The following is a 12135-nucleotide window of genomic DNA, read 5'->3' on the forward strand; positions in this document are numbered from 1 at the left end:
TGAGATGTTGAATGAGGCGCTTCAGTCTCATGCATTTACTGGATTTCCTGATGGACTTTATTTTGAATGAGATAATGACTTCAAATGAGAAGACAATAAGTGTAATAGTTCTTACATTAGATCTTGTCATTTAAAATGTAGAGCTCTAATGTATTTTTAGATGATTATGATGATGGTGGTGAAGTTCTGATGAACTAAATCAATGAACCTTCACAAGCAAAGCTTAATTTCTTTTTAAAAGCTCTAGCAGTTAGACATTTAAGTGTACGTCAAGGTTTCTGACAGACGCTAAAACAGTCTAAAAATTATAGTTTCTAAAATTAAACCAGTGTTATTTTAGTATATAGTATTACAGGTTTTATTAATATTTTGAATTTGATTTTAGTTAGTTTTTTTTTCCAGTTTTCATTTTAATTTAAATGTAATTATTAGTCATTTTGTTAAGTGCTTTTAACATTTTTATTAAGTTTCTTTTAAATATGACTAGTTTATTTGATTTTTATTTCAGTATTTTAGTTCCATTTTCATTTATTTCTAGTTAAACATTTTAGTACTTAAATTAATTTCTGTTAGTTATAAGGCAACATTTCTGATATTCACTTTAATTTGTCATGTAATATTTATATTTTATTTTATATCAGCTTTATTTCTATCAACCATAGTTTTAGTTTTAGTTTACAAAAATAATCCTGGAATAAACATCCAAACTATTTAGGTTTGTTTTATTCTTCTATATTCTATATTTCAGGTTTAGTTTATTTCCAGTTAGGCATTTTTGTGCTTCAACTTAAATTTATTTCAGTTTGTTGCTGAGGCAGCATTTCTCATTTTCTTTTTTTTTAAAGTTTTTCATGTAATATTTATCTTTCAATTCAACTTTTTTTTTTTTTCAATTAACAAATTTTTTTTTTAATTCTTATTTTAAGTTAACAATAATAACCATGTATTAAAGATTTAGTGTATTTATTTATTTACTCCATTCATTCATTCAGTTTTAGTTTTTATTTATTTTCAGTTATTTTCAGACATCTTAAGCACTTAAAACTATTAGTGAAGCCTTGCTAACTAAAATAAGTTTAAGTTTTTCATCTAATATTTATATTTTACGTTATTTCAGCTTTATTTCAATAATAACAATTTTTTTTCATAGTTTTAGATCCAGACTATTTAGGTTTATTTTACTTATAAATTTACTAGTGCTGTCAGTTGTTTAACCGTGATTAATCGCATCTGTGTGCTGTGTATATTTGTGTGCATATTTATTTATTAAATATAAATATATACATGGAAATATTTTCAAAATATATCCTGTATGTGTGTGTATTTATATATACATAATAATTATACACAGAACACCCACATATATTATGCAAACAAAAACTTTTATTTTGTATGCGATTAATCGCGATTAATTGTTTGACCACACTATAATTTACTTATTAATTCAGTTTTAGTTTTTATTTATTTTCAGTTAGACATTTTAAGCACTTAAAACCAACAAAAATGATTAATGTTGCCTTACTAACTGTAATAAGTTTTTCATCTAATTTTCATATTTCATGTTATTTTAGCTTCTTTTAAATTAGCCTAAATGTTTTAATAGTTTTAGTTAGCGATAATAATCCTGTTTTAGACATCTCCCGTTCAGTCCTGGCTCTGATCTGTGTGTTTCTTCAGGAGATGGATGATCTGAGTGGCGAGTGAATTGCGATGGATGGAGAGAAGAACGTCACGGTCAGCGCAAACGTCTCCGGCGCTCACAGCCTGTGGGAGGCGGTCACCATAGCAACCGTCTCCGCCGTGGTCAGCCTCATCACCATCATGGGCAACGTTCTGGTGATGCTGTCCTTCAAAGTGAACAGCCAGCTGAAGACGGTCAACAATTATTACCTGCTAAGCCTGGCCTGCGCAGACCTCATCATCGGCGTCTTCTCGATGAACCTCTACACTTCTTACATCCTCATGGGCCGCTGGGCTCTGGGAAGCCTGGCCTGCGATCTGTGGCTGGCTTTGGATTATGTGGCCAGTAATGCATCCGTCATGAACCTGCTGGTCATTAGTTTCGACCGCTACTTCTCCATCACCCGTCCGCTGACGTATCGTGCAAAACGAACGCCGAAGCGAGCGGGAATCATGATTGGATTGGCTTGGCTCGTGTCTTTGGTTCTCTGGGCTCCGCCGATCCTCTGCTGGCAGTATTTCGTCGGAAAGCGAACGGTTCCTGAAGGACAGTGTCAGATTCAGTTCTTCTCCGAACCTGTGATCACTTTTGGCACGGCGATAGCCGCCTTTTATATTCCCGTATCCGTCATGACCATCCTCTACTGTCGGATTTATAAGGAAACCGAGCGGCGCACCAAAGACCTGGCCGAGCTTCAAGGAGTCAACTCTTTGAACGATTCAAACGCACCGAATCAAAAGACTCGTTCGTGTTATACTTCAAAAGAGGAGCAACTGACCAACTTTAGCTACGCCTCATCCGAAGATGAAGAGCGCTCGGCTTCTCCTTGCGTCTTCACAGAGACCAGAAACAAAAAGTGCGTCTCTTACAAATTCAAAGACGTGAAGAGTGCTAACGGAGAGGAGAAGCCTTCGTCGTTCTCATCAGCCGAGTCTGTGAACGCACCATCCTCCTCGTCTTCCTCCAAACCCGTCGAAGGCACACTGAAGAGCCAGATCACTAAGAGGAAGAGGATGGTTCTGATCAAGGAGAAGAAGGCAGCGCAGACTCTCAGCGCAATCCTGCTGGCCTTCATCCTCACATGGACCCCCTACAACATCATGGTGCTGATCTCCACCTTCTGCTCCGACTGCATCCCGCTGGCGCTCTGGCATCTGGGGTACTGGCTGTGTTATGTTAACAGCACCGTTAACCCCATGTGCTACGCTCTCTGCAACAAAACCTTCCAGAAGACCTTCCGCAAGCTGCTGCTGTGCCGCTGGACGAAGAAGCGGCCCGAGGAGAAGCTGTACTGGTGCGGACCGAACCCTGCAGCCGGAAACAAGCTCACCTGAGAGACATCTGAGGCCACACAGATTCACTCTTAAAGGGATGCACTAACATTCAGCGTCTTATGTTTCTGTAAGAAGTCTCTTCTGCTCACCAAGGCTGCATTTATTTGATCAAAAATACAGTAAAAACACTGATATTTTTAGAATGTAAAACAGCTGTTTTCTATGTGAATATGTGTTAAACTGTAATGTATTTCTGTGATCTGCAGCTGTATTTTCAGCATCATTACTCCAGTCTTGAGTGTCACATGATCTTCAGAAATCATAATAATATACTGATTTACTGATCAACAAACATTTCTGATTATTAGCAATGTTGAAAACACTTGTGATGCACAATATTTTTGTGGAAACCATCATACAATACCATTTAAATTAATCAATTGATAGTTTTATTCATCAGGGATACATTAAATTGATCAAAAGTGACAGTAAAGACATTTCTAACGTTACAAAAGATTTCTGTTTCAAATAACTGCTGTTCTTTTGAACTTTCTACGTTCCTGAATGGTTCTTTGTGAAACCAAAAATGGTTCTTCTATGGCATCGCTTTAAAGCATCTTTATTTTTATGAGTGTATTCATCTGTGAATCCTGAAAAATAAAATATGACGGTTTCCACGGAAATATTGTGCAGCACAACTGTGTTCAACATTGATAATAATCAGAAATATTTGTTGAGCAGTAAATCAGTATATTATTATGATTTCTGAAGATCATGTGACACTGAAGACTGCAGTAATGATGCTGAAAATACAGCTTTGCTTCTCAGGAATAAATTACATTTTACAATATATTCACATAGAAAACAGCTGTTTTACATTAAAATAATATTTCACATTTTTACAGATTTTTGATCAAATAAATGCAGCACTGGTGAGCAGAAGAGACTTCTTTCAGAAACAGTAAACATCTTAATTATTCCAACAATAAAAACTATCCAAAATGACAAAAAGCTCCATAAACGTGTCTCAAAAGTACCATGATAATGGCTCCTTAAAATCAAATCTTTGCTATATTTGAGGAGGGAATGATTCACTTAATGGATGATTTTCAACTAGCTGTGTATTATTACAGCAATGTATACCAGCAGCCAGTCGCTTGTTTATTAGTCAGCAAAAGTCTGTCAGATGATGAGTCATTTTGTCATTTGTCTGATTTTTGTAGCACTTTTTTTTTTTTTTGCATTTTAACAGCCAATTTTTATTAAAAACCCCTCTAGCAGTGAATTCCTCCTTTAATATTTTCACAAGTATTTTTTGTGTAAATTATTCCTTTAACTCTGTCATAACTAATAATAAGATACTTTGAGTCGCTGTAAGTTCATCATTGGATTCTGTGATGTTTTCACTTCATCGATTCTTTATGGAAATAAACACCCACATGTCAATATCATAAGAATATGATGAAGGAACATGTTTCATGAGTGCAGATCAAACAGCCATCACAGATGATTTTACTCATGTTTGTCAGTGTTAAAGGGCTAATGTTGTATTTCAAAGGCTTGATGTCGATTGTACCGCAAAAGATGCCTTATTGTGCCATTATAAGAACAGAGAGGAGCTTTACTGACGGAAGAAGACTCAGAAACGACTCTGAAGATGCAGTGATTCTGGATATTTGTTGTGTTGATGTCAAACAAACAGTTTTAATGATGTGTGATTTTATATATATATATATATATACATAGGTGCTCACAACTCACTGAAAGTGATCAAAGATGCCAGAACTTTCTATTTCGTCAGCTTTATTGCTCTTTTGTTCCCTGTAACCCGTGATTGTTTGTGACTTTATATCAGTTTCACAAGACCCTTTGGACTCTTCAGTACAAATACATCTGGCATTTAATGTTTATTCAATAAATAAAATGAAATATTTGATCCAGATAATTGATTCTAATGTGTTGAATGGGTTAATAATTCATCACTACACTGCAAAAAAATAGTTATTTCACAGTATTTTTCTTTTGTTTTCCAATACAAACATCTAAACATTCTTAAAGCAAGAAATATTAACTTGGGAAGCTTATTTTCTGAAAAATATATCAAAATGAAGAGTTTATTCTTAATCATCATAAAGCCTTTGGCTTGTTTTGACCCAGAAGGCATGCATTAAAAATTAAAACAAAATTATAGTTTTTAGTAAGGGAATGAAACTTTGCAAATGTTTTAAGACCCTCAAAATACTTTTTTCTCAGATTTGTTATTATTACATTTTAAGAAATCGTGTTTGGTCTCATACTGTATCGCGTATCTTGTCAGTGTGTGCACTTGCTTGGCCATTTTTAGTGATTAATAGAAAAGTGGGTTTAGCTGAATTCTAGCAGTGATTTGTTAGATAGTTATAAAAAAGGTTATTATACCACGGCAGCCCTCGTGTGAAGCTCCTCTTAGTGTGAAGACCAAAGAGTGTAAAGACCATCGACTCTACCATGCGACTCCACCGGGCTAGGATGCAAAGGATATAAGTATCGCTTTTTATTTTTATTTTATTTATTTATTTTAATTTTTTTTCTTTCTATGTTTACTATTGAAATGATGTTGTATGCATTTGTCAATTTTATTTAATTTCTGTATTTTCTTAAATGGGTGTGTATAGAGTACAAACCCGATTCCAAAAAAGTTGGGACACTGTACAAATTACGAATAAAAAAGGAATGCAATAATTTACAAATCTCATAAACTTATATTTTATTCACAATAGAATATAGATAACATATCAAATGTTGAAAGTGAGACATTTTGAAATGTCATGCCAAATATTGGCTCATTTTGGATTTCATGAGAGCTACACATTCCAAAAAAGTTGGGACAGGTAGCAATAAGAGGCCGGAAAAGTTAAATGTACATATAAGGAACAGCTGGAGGACCAATTTGCAACTTATTAGGTCAATTGGCAACATGATTGGGTATAAAAAGAGCCTCTCAGAGTGGCAGTGTCTCTCAGAAGTCAAGATGGCAAGAGGATCACCAATTCCCCCAATGCTGCGGCGAAAAATAGTGGAGCAATATCAGAAAGGAGTTTCTCAGAGAAAAATTGCAAAGAGTTTGAAGTTATCATCATCTACAGTGCATAATATCATCCAAAGATTCAGAGAATCTGGAACAATCTCTGTGCGTAAGGGTCAAGGCCGGAAAACCATACTGGATGCCCGTGATCTTCGGGCCCTTAGACGGCACTGCATCACATACAGGAATGCTACTGTAATGGAAATCACAACATGGGCTCAGGAATACTTCCAGAAAACATTGTCGGTGAACACAATCCACCGTGCCATTCGCCGTTGCCGGCTAAAACTCTATAGGTCAAAAAAGAAGCCATATCTAAACATGATCCAGAAGCGCAGGAGTTTTCTCTGGGCCAAGGCTTATTTAAAATGGACTGTGGCAAAGTGGAAAACTGTTCTGTGGTCAGCCGAATCAAAATTTAAAGTTCTTTTTGGAAAATTGGGACGCCATGTCATCCGGACTAAAGAGGACAAGGACAACCCAAGTTGTTATCAGCGCTCAGTTCAGAAGCCTGCATCTCTGATGGTATGGGGTTGCATGAGTGTGTGTGGCATGGGCAGCTTACACATCTGGAAAGGCACCATCAATGCTGAAAGGTATATCCAAGTTCTAGAACAACATATGCTCCCATCCAGACGTTGTCTCTTTCAGGGAAGACCTTGCATTTTCCAACATGACAATGCCAGACCACATCAATTACAACATCATGGCTGCGTAGAAGGAGGATCCGGGTACTGAAATGGCCAGATCTTTCACCCATAGAAAACATTTGGCACATCATAAAGAGGAAGATGCGACAAAGAAGACCTAAGACAGTTGAGCAACTAGAAGCCTGTATTAGACAAGAATGGGACAACATTCCTATTCCTAAACTTGAGCAACTTGTCTCCTCAGTCCCCAGACGTTTGCAGACTGTTATAAAAAGAAGAGGGGATGCCACACAGTGGTAAACATGGCCTTGTCCCAACTTTTTTGAGATGTGTTGATGCCATGAAATTTAAAATAAACTTATTTTTCCCTTAAAACGATACATTTTCTCAGTTTAAACATTTGATATGTCATCTATGTTGTATTCTGAATAAAATATTGAAATTTGAAACTTCCACATCATTGCATTCTGTTTTTATTCACAATTTGTACAGTCTCCCAACTTTTTTGGAATCGGGTTTGTATTTACAGAGTGTTAACTTTTAGTTTTAGTTACTTTTTCTTATTTGTAAGTCGCTTTGGATAAAAGCGTCTGCTAAATGACTAAAAGTAAAGTAAAGTAAGAGATATAACCATTTAAAAAATGTTTTGTGTTTGAGTCATTTTGATCTGGGTAAGTACTGTATGGAGCACCATTAGTGTCAAAAATACCTTCCATAAAATTATCTCTCATTATTATTATATATTTGGTCTTTTCCCCATATCTCACTGAATTTTGGACTGAATTTTGTTGATGAACATGAATATGTACATCTATTAATGAACCACTGAAGCATGAAAAATTCATAATTTTTTTTATCTGACAGTGACATTTCATGCAAGTAAAATTAATACATTTTATTTGAAAACTTTTCAGAGCAATATTGATGTTGTTTTGGTGTTTATTTCGAAATAAATATGTAATTTTCATGAATTTGAGCAATCATAATTTATAAAAGGAATTTAATTAAATTCCATTCATTCCAATGGGGTTAATACTGATAATTGACAGATTAAATATTTTAATACAATTTCATACAATGATATATTCAAATAAAATGTATCATAAATATTGACAAATATTTATTTGGCATTATAGTTGTTGTTGTATTTTAATTTTTTTTGGTGTGGTTCATGTATAATTTGACATTTCAAATTCAAATATTTTAATTAATAAAAAGAGGTAAATTCAGTAATAACATGGTAACATTCAAACATTTCAATACTCAATGTCAATATTATTTGTATTGCGCCTTTAACAATGCAAATTGTGTCATAGCAGCTTTACATCGGCTTGATATAAAGCTGGGTGGCTTTATATCAGCTTTACAGTATTTAGACGGGGAAATAGTTGGTCGAAATAGTGTCATTCTCCTCTGCCCAGACAAAATCAACAGTTTAAATCTAGGCTGCAGCAGAGTCAGATTGTGCAAAGGACTCATCATTAGGGTTGTAACGATATACCGGTATGACGGTCTATCGCGGTTTGAACGTACACGGTTATCATACCAACAACATTTGCATATCTACGGTTTAAAAAAAATTAATGAAAAAAAAATGTAAATAATAATATCACCTGCGCATATGCAATTTATCTCAGCTGCTTCACTCTGCTGAAATGACAGAGACAGAGATTGTATCTAATCTCCATCCTCTGCCGAAAAAAAGTTTAAATTTGCAGTAAAACACGAACGTGGGGTTGTACTTGAGGACGAATTCAGTTTGCAAAAAAATTGGACGTAAAGTGGCTGCAAAAGCAGGCAATACATCCAACGTTCGCTCATATTCGCGGACATCATCCCTCCGTGCAGATAAAGGTATGTCGCATTAATAACAAGTTATAAGGCCATATAATTTCCGTGCTGCAGAGGGAATCCCGTTGCAGTCGTGAACATGGGATTTAATGTATAACGTTAACGAGGTTGTCACTTAAAACACGGAATCTGATGGATGGATAAATCAAAAGTAGATATGAGTGGAGCCGTTTTTTCTACTACATACTGAAGTATGCATGCATGACACTAATGGTGTTTTGCTTACTTTACTTACTTACTTTTGTCATTTAGCAGACGCTTTTGTCCAAAGCGACTTACAAATAAGAAAAAGTAACTAAAACTAAAAGTTACAACTCTATAAATATATACCCACATATTTAAGAAAATAAAGAAATTAAATAAAATTGACACATGCATATAACAACATTTCAATAATAAACATATAAATGAAAAAACTTAAATAAAAAGCGATACTTCTATCCCTTGCCGGTGTCCCTGCCCGGTGGAGTCACACGGTAGAGTTGATGGTCTTTACACTCTTTACTTTTTACTTTTGTCATTTAGCAGACTCTTTTGTCCAAAGCGACTTCCAAATAAGAAAAAGTAACTAAAACTAAAAGTTACAACTCTATAAATACTATATACCCACATATTTAAGAAAATAAAGAAATTAAATAAAATTGACACATGCATATAACATTTCAATAATAAACATATAAATGAAAAAACTAAAATAAAAAGCGATACTTTTCAGCGTCTACATAAACATGAGAAAACCAGAAAGAAAACTGAGAGAAAACCAGTTTTATTTGAGAAAAACCATTGCCAAATACACTAAACTCAAAGGTCTGCTACAACCCGTCAAAATAAAAGACTCCATTAACTGACTCCATTGATTCATGACTCTATTAATTGATTCAATTGATTAATTACTCTATTAATTGACTCTACTGATCCATGGATCTACTGATTCATGACTCTATTGATTGACTTTACTGATTCATGACTCTATTGATTGACTCTACAGATTCATGAATGAATGAATGAATGATGCATTTATATAGCGCTTTACTGTGTATTGCTGTACACCCAAAGCGCTTTACAATCATGTGGGGGTCTCTCCTCAACCACCACCAGTGTGCAGCGTCCACTTGGATGATGCGACGGCAGCCACAGCACAACGGCGCCAGTGAGCTCACCACACACCAGCTACAGGTGGAGAGGAGAGAGTGATTAAGCCAATCAAGTTCATGACTCTATTGATTGACTCTACTGATTCATGACTCTGTTAACTGACTCCAATGATTCTTGACTCTATTAATTGACTCTACGGATTCATGACTCTATTAATTGACTCCAATGATTCTTGACTCCATTAATTGACTCTACTGATTCATGATTCTATTAATTAAGTCCACTGATTCATGACTCTATTAATTGAGTCCACTGATTCGTGGCTCTATTGATTGACTCTACAGATTCATAACTCTATTGATTGACTTTACTGATTCATGACTCTATTGATTGAATCTACTGATCCATGAATCTACTGATTCATGACTCTATTGATTGACTCCACTGATTAATGACTCTGTTGATTGACTCTACTGACTCATAAATCTACTGATTCATGACTCTATTGACTGACTCGAATGATTCCTGACTCGATTGATTGACTCTACTGATTCATGACTCTATTGATTGACTCTACAGATTCATGACTCTACTGATTCATGACTCTACTGATTCATGACTCTATTGATTGACTCCACTGATCCATGATCTCACACAGTCTCTGGAGTGAATCACCACACCCTGGAACTCCAGCCGGGTGCAGTTTTGGAGGTAGGTCATTGTCGCGGTCTTTGGTGGTGAAGCGCTGGTTATCATGCAGGTAGTTGTCGGTGTCGAGCATCAGAGTGTCAGCCGCAGTGCCCTGGAACAGACCCAGACGCAGACGGTACTGTGCCTCCTCGTCCTCCAGCAGCATCGGATCGTACTCGCCCGCCTTGGTCACGGCGTCCTGGTCCACCAGCTTGATGCCAAGCTTGTACCGGGCCAGGCTGCGGGTCAGCCAGTGCAGGTGTTCGTTCCCCAGCCAGTGGTTCCCGCTCAGGGATCCGAAGCTGAGCTTGTATTCATCCCAGCCACAGTCGAAGTCCACGCTGCTGTTGACCGTGATGTGCTGCACCACTGTCCAGCCACCCTCCTGCATGGCACAGTAGACGGTGATGGGCGAGTCTCCGGGACGGATCAGATACAGGCCGTCCCGCGCCTGACCGCCGGAGCTCTGCCACAGATTGTAACAGTCCCGGGGAAACTCTGAGACAGAATAACAGCAGAATCACAACCGAGAAACTGACTCAACTGATTCATGACTCTATTGAGTGACTCTACTGATTCATGATTCTATTAATTGACTCAACAGATTCATGACTCTATTAACTGACTCTACAGATTCGTAACCCTATTGACTGACTCTACTGATTCATGACTCTACTGATTGACTCTACAGATTCATGACTCTACTGATTGACTCTACTGATTCATGACTCTATTAACTGACTCTACTGATTCATGACTCTATTAACTGACCCTACTGATTCATGACTCTATTAACTGACTCTACAGATTCATGACTCTACTGATTGACTCTACAGATTCATAACTCTATTGATTGACTATACTGATTCATGACTCTATTAATTGACTCTACTGATTCATGACTCTATTAACTGACTCTAGAGATTCATGACTCTACTGATTGACTCAACAAATTCATGACTGTTGATTGACACTACTGATTCATGACTCTATTGATTGACTATACTGATTCATGATTCTATTGATTGACTACAGATTCATGACTCTATTAACCTGTTAACCTTCGCCCCCAGTGTGGGCCTCACAGGTGAAAATAACCTACCTAAATTAAAATGGTAACAGTTCGTGACAAAGTGTGCTACACAAACAAATTAGGTATCTTTGGAAAGAAGACACTCTGGGCTTTATTATCTATCATCCAGAGTTGATAATGTTCAAAAAGTTATAGACACTGACGTGCCTTGAAAAATATTTTTCCACACTGAATGTTTTTTTTTATTTCATATACATTTAAGCAAGTAAGAGTGAAACAATGGTAATGTGTGTGAATAGAGTATTAGCAATCTAAGCGAGATTAGTGGCAGCAGCGCTACCGATGCTAACGGGCTATAAGCTAATAGCAGACACGAGAAATCAAAATAAAACCAGTGATAACAAGGCGCTCTGATTGGTTTTGTTTTAGAATGCTATAGTGGATATATTCACACGTTATAGAAACAAAAATGATAGTGTATAAACTTGTTTTTAAGATAGAAAATAGACGATAAAGAATCAACTTCACGGAGCTCAAACTCAAAACACGCAGTCACAAATCAGCGCATGCACATCAATGAAGAGAAGAACTGCAAAGTTTAGAGCAGACTCCTCCTCCAACAACTACAGCCATCAACCCTGGCAGCGCTCCTCCACCTGACTCCTATAGTCAAAGACAGCCCCGAATCGTACTTCTGATGGACTCGAATGGCAAATTTGTTGATGAAAATAAACTGTTCAAGAGAAGAAACGCCATGAAAATATGGTGCCCAAACACACAGAAGGTCCTGGAGCTCT

General features: G+C 36.5%; 1 protein-coding gene and 1 pseudogene across 2 annotated transcripts; one reads left to right on the top strand and one right to left on the bottom strand.

Annotated features, from left to right (window-relative positions):
• Positions 1–1752: 1752 nt before the first annotated feature.
• Positions 1753–3015, top strand: LOC306886607 (muscarinic acetylcholine receptor M5-like; the record flags this gene model as incomplete). The annotated part of the gene is made up of 1 exon (XM_079443869.1): positions 1753–3015. Exon 1 carries the CDS (start codon positions 1822–1824, stop codon positions 3013–3015), a length of 1194 nt encoding a protein of 397 aa, XP_079299995.1. The 5' UTR covers positions 1753–1821.
• Positions 3016–10236: 7221 nt separating this feature from the next.
• On the bottom strand, positions 10237–10857 carry LOC306886806 (fibrinogen-like protein A; annotated as a pseudogene). Its single transcript has 2 exons — positions 10845–10857; positions 10237–10803 (listed from the first exon to the last, which is right to left on the bottom strand). The product of its transcript is annotated as a fibrinogen-like protein A (transcript).
• Positions 10858–12135: the final 1278 nt, after the last annotated feature.

Source organism: Barbus barbus, assembly GCF_936440315.1.
Source record: "Barbus barbus genome assembly, chromosome: 20".
In the NCBI taxonomy this organism is placed as follows: domain Eukaryota; kingdom Metazoa; phylum Chordata; class Actinopteri; order Cypriniformes; family Cyprinidae; genus Barbus; species Barbus barbus.